Source organism: Phaseolus vulgaris, chromosome 4 (assembly GCF_000499845.2).
Source record: "Phaseolus vulgaris cultivar G19833 chromosome 4, P. vulgaris v2.0, whole genome shotgun sequence".
In the NCBI taxonomy this organism is placed as follows: domain Eukaryota; kingdom Viridiplantae; phylum Streptophyta; class Magnoliopsida; order Fabales; family Fabaceae; genus Phaseolus; species Phaseolus vulgaris.
In genome coordinates this window covers 41,530,340-41,542,872 of record NC_023756.2, presented here as the reverse complement: position 1 = coordinate 41,542,872, position 12,533 = coordinate 41,530,340, and the positions used below count along the sequence as shown (strand labels likewise).

The following is a 12,533-nucleotide window of genomic DNA, read 5'->3' as shown; positions in this document are numbered from 1 at the left end:
GTGGGAGGAGTTAACAAGCTATAAAGCGGCATCTCAAATCGAAATATGGTGCTTCTGTGGGGACTTTAATGCAATCAGAAGTAGGAATGAAAGGAAAGGGGTGAATAGGGGGGTTTCTCTAGTGAGATAAAGGGCTTTAATGATTTTATTGAGTCAAATCTGTTATTAGATTTGCCTATTGTGGGGAAGAGATATACGTGGTTTAAAGCAAATGGTACGGCGAAGAGCAGGATTGACAGAGTATTGGTATCTGAGGATTGGCTGCAGAATTGGCCTATGTGTAAGCAATATGTCCAACGGAGGGAAGTCTCAGATCATTGCGCTTTGATGATCAAATGTGTAGATAAAGATTGGGGTCCCAAACCTTTCAGATCTATTGATGCTTGGTTTCTAGAGACAGGTTTTTCGGGGATGGCGGAGGAAAAGTGGAGGTCCTATGATGGTCAAGGAAATGTGCTAAAGGTGCTCAAGGATAAGCTCAAACTTCTCAAAGTGGATTTAAAAATTTGGAACAAGGATGTTTTTGGGAACCTGTATTCAACCAAACAATCCCTGCTACAGGACATGGAGAATCTGGATTGCCAGGACAACCAAGGATGCTTAGAGGAGAGTCAGAGGAACCTCAGATCAGACTTGGTAAGGAAACTTTGGGAGATTGACGCAAAGATTGAATCCCTCCTAAGGCAGAAGGCAAGAGCTTCTTCCACTCGTCTCTAAGATGGAGGAGACTAAGGAACGAAGTGAAGGGTGTGGAAGTGGGGGGTGTATGGTGTGAGGAACCAAGTACAGTTTGGTTTGAAGCTAAGAAGCTGTTTGAATCCAGATTTAAAGCAACAAAAGACTTTGGAGTGAGACTGGATGCGATAGAGTTTAAATCCCTTTTACCAAATGTAAGTCGGATTATGATTGAGGCTTTCACTGAGGAAGAAATTAAAGAGGCTGTATGGCAATGTGAGGGTACGAAGAGCCCAGGCCCAAATGGTTTTAACTTCAACTTTATCAAGAAGAGTTGGAATACTCTTAAATCTGATTTTTTAGCAGCGATGGAATGCTTCCAGGAAACAGGTTCTATTCCCAAGGGGTGCAATGCTTCATTCATAGCACTTATACCTAAAGTCCGGGACCCGTGCAATCTTAACCAGTTCAGACCCATCTCTCTAGTGGGAGCCATCTATAAAGTTATTTCTAAAGTTTTAGCTGGGAGATTAAAGAAAGTGTTACCTGATCTCATAGATGGTAGTCAATCAGCTTTCTTAGAAGGAAGATGTTTGACAGATAGCGTGCTTGTGGCAAATGAGGTGATTGAGGACATCAGAAGGAGAAGGAAGAGGGGACTGTGTTTGAAGGTTGACTTTGAAAAAGCTTATGATTTAGTTAGATGGGATTTCTTATATGATATGCTCAGCAAGATGGGTTTCCATAGTGTATGGATAAAATGGATTAGAGCTTGCATGGAATCTGCTACTGTTTCGGTGCTTGTTAATGGGAGTCCCACAGAGGAGTTTAAACCCACAAGAGGTCTAAGGCAGGGTGATCCTATGGCACCTTTTCTCTTTTTGGTAGTGGCAGAAGGCCTTGCTGGACTTGTACGACAAGCACTGAAAGCTAATCTCTTGTCTGGTGTGAAGGTTGGGAATAAGGAGGTAGAGATGTCTTTTCTCCAGTTTGTAGATGATACGTTTTTCCTATGCGAAGACTCATGGAGCAACGTGGTTACAATGAAAACCATCTTAAGGGGGTTTGAAATAGCTTCAGGTTTGAAGATCAACTTTCACAAATCAAGGCTAGCTGGTGTGAATGTGCAGTCAAATAAGCTTTTTTTATTATTCCAAGTTTTTGAATTGTAATCTGATGGGTATACCCTTCAAATACCTGGGATTAGAAGTGGGAGGGAATCCAAGGAAGAAATCGTTTTGGGATCCTGTTCTAAGCAAGCTCAAAGCAAGGTTAAGTCTGTGGGAGGGGCGGTTCTTATCTTTGGCAGGAAGGATGTGTGTCATTAAGTCCGTTCTCACTACAATACCACTCTTTTATCTATCAATCTTCAAAGTGCCAGAGTCTATCTATAAAAGCATTATCAGTATTCAGAGGAGGTTCTTGTGGGGCTGGGGTAAGGAAAGGAGACCCATTGCATGGGTAAGTTGGGAGGACTTGTGTAAACTAAAGGAGGAGGGAGGGTTGGGACTAAAAGATATTAAAAAATTTAATGTTGCACTCCTTGCAAAGTGGAGATGGAGGTTTTTGTCTGAAGATGAGGGGAAGTGGAAGGAGGTGTTAGAATCCAAGTATGGGGGGAGCTTGTTTGTTCTCATTTACCAGTAAAATATCAATCTTGGTGGTGGAGAGATCTAGTAAAGGTGTGTAAGGAGGGAGGTGGAGAAGGCTGGTTCCAAAAGGAGGTTCACTGGGTATTAGGTAGGGGAGATAAGGTTAGATTTTGGGAAGATGTGTGGATTGGAGACACAACCCTTAAATCCTTATTCCCTAGATTGTATTCTCTATCGGCAAACAAGGAGCAAAAAGTTGAAGATGTTGGGATGTGGGAAGGCTTGGATTGGAAGTGGAGGTTAGGATGGAGTCGTGACATATTCGAATGGGAGTCGAAGTTGGAAGAATTTTTTTCTCAACACTTAGGGGGGGCTGATGTAAAGCAAAACAAGGATGATGTTAGAGTTTGGGGGGAAGAGAATCTGGAAAGGTATTCAGTCAATGCAGCTTATAAAAGTTTACTTGTTGGATGTGGGGGTACCTATCATGCAACTTTCGAATACCTTTGGAAAGCTAAAGCGTTCCCCGACATTTTGTCAACTTCTTGGAGGGCTTTAATAAATAGGATCCCAACCAGGGAGGGGCTGAATAGAAGAGGAGTACAACTGAGTTCTCTAGCTTGCGTTCTATGTGAAGTGAAGGAGGAAACGTGTCAGCATTTGTTCCTAGAATGCATTTATGCACAACAGGTCTGGTTCTTATGTCTTAAATGGTTAGGCATCACGCTAGTTCAACAAAATGACCTTAAAGATCACTTTCTGAGTTTCCATTTACCTCAATTTAGCTTCAACCAAAATCTGGTCTTAAAAGGTATTTGGGCTGCCATTGTGAGGTGTATTTGGGACCAAAGAAATGCGATTATTTTTAAACAAGATGTAGTTGATGTTGAAGAGATTCTGCAAATGGCACAGCTTAAGTCGTGGTTGTGGATGAAGTATAGAACTTCTCATAACTCTCATTCGTTTTCTGATTGGTTACTCAACCTGTTGGATTGCTTAAAAAGCATAGGATAGTGGAGTTACACTCTGCTCCCAGTTGGATTGCTTACGGATTTTTTCAAACACAGGGAGTAGATCTATGGTAGTGTTGGTTCACTGGTCCTGGGTGGAGTTGCTGGATGACTAGGTGGTTGTTAGTGCTGTTGGCCTGTTGTTCAGTCGGTGCTGTTAACACTGTTGTGTTGGGTGTGCTGGATCTGTTGGTTTGTTGGTTTCCTTCTGTGATCATGGGATGGAAAGGATAGGGGGATGTTGTTTTAATCTGTTGTAGCATAGATGGTAACCTGCTGTATCCATAAACGTGGTTGAAGGGAACCAAGCTCTTTAATTGAATACAGAAGGTGGATATGATGTAAGAACCTAGCTCTGGAGAAAGAAGTAAAAACATCTTTGTTCAAGAAGAGGTTTGTGCCGTTATGGTCCATGGAAGGCAAGGCTTATGATGTGCTGGAGGAATTAAAGGCTTGTTGTTTGGAAGTAGTATTAAGTAGAGGCTACATGGAAATTGGGCTTGAATTTCAAGTAGACCGTGAAGACTGATGGAATATTCTCAAGATGTTATGATCAAGCTTCAGAAGGTAAAAGGTTTTCATTGGAGCTGCTGAATGGTGCCTAATACAAGGTTGGGCGCTCTTGATGCCTCTTGGTGCTGCTAGGGGGAGCCTTTCTGCAAACCTGCTACAACTGGTTGTGATGGATGTAGCTGGATCAAACTGCAGGGACGTAGGGTGCTACACGTTGAAGATCTAGAGCTCCCAATTAACTCAGTGGTTGCTGTTGTTATAGATAAACTTGATGGCAGTTGAGGTAGCTCTTTTCCAAGGTTGCTAGAGCAAACTTACTCACATTAGGAGAGGCAGCAAATGAAGTTAGGCATATAATAGGGGTTACCGTAACAAATTGGAGCAGCTGTGTGGAGGCAGAGTGCAATATACAGGGAAGTAAAAGCTCCTAATGTCTGTCTTTTGGATTGAACCAAAGAGAGCAAGGTGTCGTCCTGCTGCTAGCATGGGGTGGTTGGTGCATAAGCTATTATTATAATAGCTCTCTGGTGTTGGTTATACACCATCCAGAAGATTTCTCACAGTTTTAATTTATAGTTTGGTCTTTTTTAGATTGCTTCTGCAGGTTGACTTTTTTTGCTCTTATGGCTTAAAGTCATAATGTTTGGGTTTCAAGCATAGGAGGGCCTAATAGTGTTTTTGTAAAAGGGTTAGAATACCCCTGAAGTATCCCGTTTTATTTAATTTATTCATTGCTGATAAAAAAAAAATATTGTTGTACTACCTAGTACCTAAATAAAGAGTTTCTTAATACATCATGTCTGGAATGAAAATCATTAATGTTTTGTTCGGATTGAAGAGTGAAAAGTCGAGAGTGTGGAAGAGTGGAAATGTGAAGATTTGAGAAGAAAGTCTGAAGAAAGTTAAGTGTGTTTGGATTGTGGTATGTTAGAGTGTATGTGTGAAAAAAGTTTATTGAAGTTTGTAAATGATGTGATGGGTGTGAGAAAATTTTAATTTTTTTAAATGTGTAAAATTTAAGTTTACAAATTTACCATCGTCCTTAAAATATTTAAATAATAAAATATGAAATATTTTGTAAAAGTTAATTTAACTAAAATTTTATATAAAAAAATACAAGTCCCTTACATTTTTAGAACATAAACTTTTTTCATAAAAAAATTATAAATAATATGATGTGTGTGATTGAAAAAAAATTAAAATTTACAAATTTATTTAATATATAAAAAAATTAATTAAGTATTTTAATTAATTAATATTATTTATTATTATAAAATTTTATTTTTATATAAATAATTATATTTATTTTTATTATTATTAATAACATTATTAATATTTAATATAAATAAAATAAAATAAAAATATTATTATTATTTATTAAAATTATTTGATTTACATTTATTATCATTATTTTAAAATTTTATTTTAATTAATATTACTATTTATAATTTTATATTATTATTATTTTAATATTTGTATTATTAGTATTAATAATATAAATATTATTATTATTATTATTTATTTGGATATGTACAATTTATTTGAAATAAAATTAAAAAAAATTAAATGATTTTAGTTATCTTTTAGTATATATTGAGGGTAAGTGTGTACGAGTCCATGTGACTTTCTCTTCTTCATAGAATTTTCCCTTCGTCAATGAGAGACACAAAAAATACCCATCTTCTCTTTTCGACACCCCTTCTCCTTCATGTATCTGTTGAAACAAACATGAGTTGCACTCTCACACCCGTCCGCGTGAACAATGCACCCCTTAATCCAAACGCATTGTAAAACAGTTATGAGCAGTTCACCTTATAGGTCGGTAGTAATTGCGCACATCACTTAGAGTTCGATCTTAACTGTCAACTAATTATTAAGTCACCTCAATAATAGGATACACATAAGGAATAACAAGACCTAAATGGTTACGATAAAGTAGTCATTTTACTGGGCCTCTACTTAAGTACATGAGTCTATAAATATCTTCATTCTCTCAATAAATCCATCTTATTATTCATTTACTCACATACAAATCTGTACTACTGACTTGAGTATCAAAGATTATTTTACATGTGTATCACCACTCGATGAAACAACTCAGAGATTCTTACCATATTCACATACATCTCAAAAGAATGACAACTCATCCTCAATAAGAACAAATATAAAGTATCATATTTTCTTAATCTACTTTGCAAATTGCAACTTTTGTACACAATAACAATTTTTTTCTTTTATAACAATATAGAAGGTTGATTTTCTATATTAGTTTTTTACTACAAACTTATAAAAGGTAAACTTATTTTAAAATTGCGGCTATTTTTTTTTTCTGTGTAACGTGTAGACCATTTACATAGTATTACAAAACTACATTCAATCATATTATATTATTTATTTATTTTACAAGACCTAAAAAAATAACTTATATATTTGTCATACTTTATTAATAATACAAAATAGGTATAATTATCTTTTTGTCCTTACATTTGGGGTTAATATTCAATTTAATATAGTGGTTTTTAAAAAAATCAATTTGGTTCCAAGGTTTTTTAAAAAGGTTTAATTTGGTCTTTTCCCTTAAGTTTCCACCAACAATTTGGTTTTTCCCATTAAGTTTCCACAAAAAAGTTAACTGTTGATGACATGACGCACACATTGACATTGACATTAGTTTGCATACGTGGACTTAATGAAATTTTAGGGTTTGGAAATTGGAAAAAGAAGATTGAGGGAGAGGGAGATGGAGGCGGAGACAGTGACGACTGTGGTGGTGGAGCCAAAAGAGGGGCGACGACTAGGAAGCGTCGCCAGAACGTGGTTTCTCTCACTAGTTACACCAAATGTTGTTTCCCCTCTCCATATTCTCCTTGCTCTGTCTTGATCTTGTTGGATTCGAGCCTTTTGTGTGAATAAAACATACCCACTTGCGTTTATTGCCTGTGATTCTCAAATTTCTTCTTCAGCAGATCTGAGTCTCTACAAAGATGTGTGCTTTTCTTATTCTCAATTTACCTTTTTTGATTGGGGGTGGGTTTATTTATTTTTTGTTTTTCTTTAGTTTCCCACTTTGTAGTATCTTTAATTTATTTTCTCTTGGGGAAGATTTATTGCAGGGAAAAGGATATTCTCTCTGGATAACTTGGTGCATTACACTTATTCTATTGCCGAAGAGCCAAAGCTGACAAGTTTGGTTTAACTTTATGGAAACTTTGATCAATGTGGTCTAATTGGGATAAAGTGGATGGATGTATGCGAGTCTGGATAGACATTAAGGAAACATAGTCGTCGCTGGCCCCCTTTCCCCTTGTCTCCACCACCACAGTTGTCGCCGCCTCTGCCTCCCTCTCCCTCAATTTTCTTTTTTCAATTTCCAAACCCTAAAGTTTCATTCAGTCCATGTGTGCAAATCAATACCACTATGTGTGTCATGTCATCAACAATTAACGTAGTTGGGGAAAACATAACGGAAGGACCAAATTAAACCTTTTTAAAATGTTGGTAGTTGGTGAATGTTGATTCTGTGGAGTTTAGACTGATGCGCAGATTGAAAATGTTATTACTAAGCTTGAAATGAGTTGTAAATGACGCCAAAGAAAAAGGATTGGTTGATGCATTCGTGAGTAGTTGGCTTGGAAATCTAAAACATATCATGTATGATGTAGACGAAATATTATATGAGATGAAATTCGAGTCTAACTGGTTCAACAATGTGTTCTCTTCTTTAAATCCAAATGGGATACACTCAAGGATGCTCGAAATGGTAGATCAGCTTGAACAGTTAGTCTAACAAAAAGATATGTTTTGTCTTGTAAATATTATAGACGAGTTGCCCACCTTGTTTGTTCCCACGAGTTCTTTGGTTGATGAATCTGAAGTATATGAGAGAGAGTTTGAAAAAGAAAGAATTTTAGAAGAATTCTTATTATAAGACAATCTAAACAAGGAAAAAAGTAATTCCTATACTTGCCATTGTTGGTGAGCTGGGAATTGGAAAAAACACCCTTGCTCGAATTTTGTTCAGTGATGAGTAGGTTAAGGATTATTTCTATGTAAGATCATGGGTGTACATCTCACATAGACAAGATGTATTGAAGATCACAAAGAAAATTTATAAATGTGTGACTGTCAGTCATTGTGATATAACATATTTGAATATGCTCCAAATCAAATTAAAGGAGATATTACATGGGAGAAGTTTCCTCATTGTATTAGATGATATATGGAACAATGAGTTTCATGCTTGAGATATCCTTTTAAGGACAAAACTGTGACGGAGTTTCGATTCTCAAAGCGAACAATACTTCGGATGTGATGATTGACCCTAGTGATATTATCTCAACAACGAACTTGAGATCAAAACAAGTTTCGATTATTGATAAATAACTTTTATGTTATCTTTGGTTTTCAAGTCTTTTATTTCCTCGTTTTCATGCATGTGGTTTGTGAGTTTTCGCAAGTATGATTAGTTGGGAAAAAACAAATCTTTGATAATCATAGTTTATAGTGATGTCTTTGTTTGTTAGTTTTGTCTATCACGACAATCTAAAAACTCATTTCCTTATTAAGAGTCAACTTTCTTAATAAACAAAACATTTTTAGATAAAGAGAGTTAATCTAATCTAGAATTTGATTTAAGGTTAGTTTTAAAAAATTAAGTCTATTGTAACTAATTTATTGATGATGTAGTTATTATTGAGAGATTTTTATTATAATTAGTATTATTATAAACAATATTAATTTTATTATTATTATTATTATTATTATTATTTTTATTAATATTATAAATAGTATTATTATTAATAATAATGATAATATTATTGTTATTAATATTATTATTAATATTAATAATAATAATATTTATAATAATAATAATTATAAGAATAATATGTTTTGTTTGTACGCGTAGAACCCGATCTCAATTCTCTAATAAAATGTTAATAATAAGAATAAGAATAAACTTAAAATTAAAGTATTGATTAACAAGAGGCCGATCGCTCATTCAACTTGTTCGATTAAAAGACTCGTATTAATGACCGACAACCTATTCAACTTGTTTATTAAAGAATCACATTAAAGGTCGATCGTCCATTCAACTTGTTCGATTAAAAGACTCGTATTAATGGTCGACCGTCTATTCAACTTGTTCGATTAAAGAATCACATTAAAGGCCGATCACCCATTCAACTTGTTCGATTAAAGATTTGCATTAAAGGCCGATCGCCCACTCAACGTAAAGCCTGATATTTTAACTTGTGAAATTTTGTTTAAATTCATCAAGACCGAGTACACAATGTAAAAGAAGCGGTCGATATATTGATAATAGCAAAAGGGGGAGGCCACACCCCGACCTCGGAGGAGAGAGATTAAAAAGCAAAAAAGCCACAACCAGACCGAAAGCGAAACTAGTCTTCATGGCCTTCGGTCGGACCAAACTACTGCCTCGCCAAAGCCTTCATCTCGGCAATTGGCATAATCTGACCCTAGTATACTTCGTTGTCAAGATCAAAGGTAGCAGAGGCCGACGACCCTCCATAAAGCACATGGGCCTGACGAAAAGCTCGAAGGAAGCTCGGCTTCAGCAACTCCTCTGTCTGGTCGAAGTTGCGATCCAACTCTGCCTCGGCCTTGTCCCTAACAGCTTGTAAGGTAGCCAACTTGGTTGCCAAGGATGAAAGCTTCTCATCCCTCTCCTCTACCATCTTCTTCAGTTGGGTGTTTTCAACCATCATCCTTGCCATTTCGGCCTCCACCTCTGCCAAGCGGCGCCTAGCCTCAGCAGCCTCCTGCTGAGCTTTCTCCTTCTCGGCCACCTCCAAGTCCAGTTTTTGCGAGAGGTCGGAGATAGCAGCCAAAGACTGCTTCAGATGACCGGATGCCTCAACCAACTCATGATCCAACCGGGATATCTCCTCGGCATGGCGGTCTCGTTCTTGGGACCCCAGCTGGATCATGACCACCGAATGACAAAGCATGTCCATGCCGCCCCTCAGCAAGTCTGACGAGGGGATGGGCCGAATAACCTCCTGGGTGGCTTCGGGAAGCGCCAGACGCACCCCTCGAGAGAATTGCATATCCCCCCCAGAAGGGCCAGTGGTGACATCGAGACCTCCATGGATCGCCTTGTCTCCGGAGGGGCGACCGCCTTAGCAACACAGTTCGGTGAGGGCAAGTCCACCTCAACTGTCTCCCGACGTGGAGGAGGTGTCGGCAGGGAGCCAAGGGAGCGGGTGGTGGTAACAATGTTACTACCCTCCCTTGACCTCTTCTTTGACTTGCTTGAAGGGTCGGCTGAGCCCTTCAATGTTTCCAGTGCGTTGATGCTTCGACGCCCCTTTCTCTCGGCCGCCCGTTTTTTATAGGCGTCCAATACATCGGCACCAGCAGGAGATTCTTGGGCCATGATTTCTGCAAAAAAAGAACAAGTGTTAAAAGATGAAACATAAGCCCAATCGATAACAAAAAGTAAAGTTCCATACCCTTAACGGCCATCCATCACGCCGATTCGGTATAGGCACCAATCAACTTCCTTGTGGGAAGCTTTCTCGGGTGCGCATCGAAGAACGAGAGAATCTCCAACTCATCGGCATTCCCAACTGGCCTCAACCACTCCTTAAAATCACGAGGTTTGTTAGTCCAATAGAGAGAAAACCTTAACCGACCAGTCTTCTCAAAGAAAAAGGTCGTCGCCTTTGGCCGAATGGCAACTGTAACAAACCTCTCTTTGAATCTTTTATAAGAAACAACGAAGGAGTTGAAGAGAACACTCCCTGACCGACTGATCAGGGAGTGCCAAGAAACAAGTTGAGCAGGGGGAGAAGTATAGTAAGAAAGAAAGGAAGAAAGAGAAGGGTGAAGACGTAGGACGTCACACAACAGGTGAAAGGCTTGAATGGACGCTCAGGTGTTTGAATGAATCTAGGAGGGAGCCACATTAAGCCGGACCGGTCAACAACATTGGCCGGATCATCTCCCCTAACAATCTCTACCTGGAGCGGCACATCGGCCACCCCGACCGACAAAGAATCGGTGGTAGAGGACCCAGAAGAAGGGGACGAAGAAGAAGAAGAAGAAGAGGAACGAGCGAGAGGAGAAGAAGAGGGACGAGTAAGAGGAGGAGACCGAGACTTGCACGAACGGGCAAACCGGCTGACACACTTCATCCATTCACGCTCAAAGCAAGGTCAGTAAAGCTAAACCACCACTAAGAATTAGGTAATACGCTCATAAGCGTGATCCACTCCACTAATCAGGCCAAATGAGGTAAGCCCATTAAAATAATATAAATAGCACACATTCCAAGAAGAAAGGTACGTCATTATCACTTACACCCCCGAGTGCCGAATACCCTATTTACTGACTTGAGCATCGGAGTGCCTTCTGCAGGTACCTCCCCCATTTGGCATTCACCTGAGATTGAGAGACCGAGAGCCGAAGTAATAGCATGAAGGATTGCAGGACCACAGTGAAGCCCCCAACGATCTGCTTGAAAGAGAGGAAGAAGACGAAGCCCTTCAATAGTTCTCTAGGTCCCATCTCCCTAGTAGGAACAAAACCCTTGTGATAAAATATATTATATAAAATAAACACAATCAAGTTAAGTTTCCTATAAGCTTTGTTCTTCCATACAATTTTCTATCTCAAAATCACTTACGATTCATTTCTGTTGTTTCATCTTACACTAAGTCTCGTAATTTTTTAGGAAGTTGTCAACATACCAGAATATCGAGATTGACGCCTTAAAGAACAATCAGACTTGGTCCATCATTGATCTTTTTGCAAGAAAAACTCCCAGAGGTTGCAAATGGATCTATAAGTTGAAGTTTAATGCTAATGGTGATGTTGAGCGACACAAAGCACGTCTTGTTGCTAAAGGATACACCCAGCTTGAAAGTCTAGATTACTTTGACACTTATTCCCCTGTTGCCAAAATGAACACAGTATGTTTGCTCATAGCAGTTGCTGCTGCTAAAAATTGGTTTTTGGAACAATTGGACGTAAATAATGTTTTCCTCCACGATGATTTGAATGAAGAAGTCTACATGACTTTGCCTCAAGGTTTATATGTTGAGAAACCAAACCAAGTGTGTCGTCTTAACAAGTCATTATATGGCTTGAAACAAGCCAACCAACAGTGGTATGCAAAACTACCTTCTTTTCTGCATAATCTCAATATTATTCAATATTCTTCATATCACTCTCTTTTCACAAAAAGGTCTAATATATCTTTTATTGCTCTTCTGATATATGTAGATGACATCATTCTTGCCAGAGACAATCTCAATGAAATGAATGTTGTTAAAATCCTTCTCGATGAGAAATTCAAGATCAAGAATCTTGGGCCACTAAATTTCTTCATTGGCTTAGAAGTAACACAAACAAGCAAGGGGATACATGTTGGTCAGAGAAAGTATGCTCTGGACATCTTGGCTGACTCAGGAATGCTTGCTGCTAGACCTAGTTCTACCCCTATGACAAAGGATACGAAGCTCATGTTTAAACAAGACAAATGTACTTATGAGACAGAAGCTTATCGCAGAATTATTGGGAGGTTGTTGTATCTAACCAACACAAGACCTGACATAAATTTTCCTGTCCAATTTTTAAGTCAATTTACACAGTTCCCTACTGTTAATTATCACAACGCTATCAATCGTATTTTGAGATACATAAAGAATTCTCCTGCTCAAGGTATTTTTTCTCTTGCGATTCTGACATTCAATTGAAGGCTTTTAGCGATTCAGAT

The 12,533-nt window shown here is 38.2% G+C and overlaps 2 protein-coding genes across 2 annotated transcripts; one reads left to right on the top strand and one right to left on the bottom strand.

Annotated features, from left to right (window-relative positions):
- The first annotated feature begins 902 nt into the window (after positions 1 to 902).
- LOC137838835 (uncharacterized) lies at positions 903 to 3,281 on the top strand. Its single transcript, XM_068648055.1, has 2 exons — positions 903 to 1,755; positions 2,320 to 3,281. Exons 1-2 carry the CDS (start codon positions 903 to 905, stop codon positions 3,279 to 3,281), a joined length of 1,815 nt encoding a protein of 604 aa, XP_068504156.1.
- A 5,989-nt stretch (positions 3,282 to 9,270) lies between these two features.
- Positions 9,271 to 9,768, bottom strand: LOC137838833 (uncharacterized). Its single transcript, XM_068648054.1, has one exon. It carries the CDS (start codon positions 9,766 to 9,768, stop codon positions 9,271 to 9,273), a length of 498 nt encoding a protein of 165 aa, XP_068504155.1.
- Positions 9,769 to 12,533: the final 2,765 nt, after the last annotated feature.

Bases quoted from the DNA above. Each gene is read 5' to 3' on its own strand.
- LOC137838835 (XM_068648055.1), top strand. From the start codon at position 903: ATGATTGAGGCTTTCACTGAGGAAGAAATTAAAGAGGCTGTATGGCAA. The intron at 1,756-2,319 runs GTTTGAAGATCA...CTCATTTACCAG, and splicing joins GGGGTTTGAAATAGCTTCAG to TAAAATATCAATCTTGGTGG.
- LOC137838833 (XM_068648054.1), bottom strand. From the start codon at position 9,768: ATGGACATGCTTTGTCATTCGGTGGTCATGATCCAGCTGGGGTCCCAA.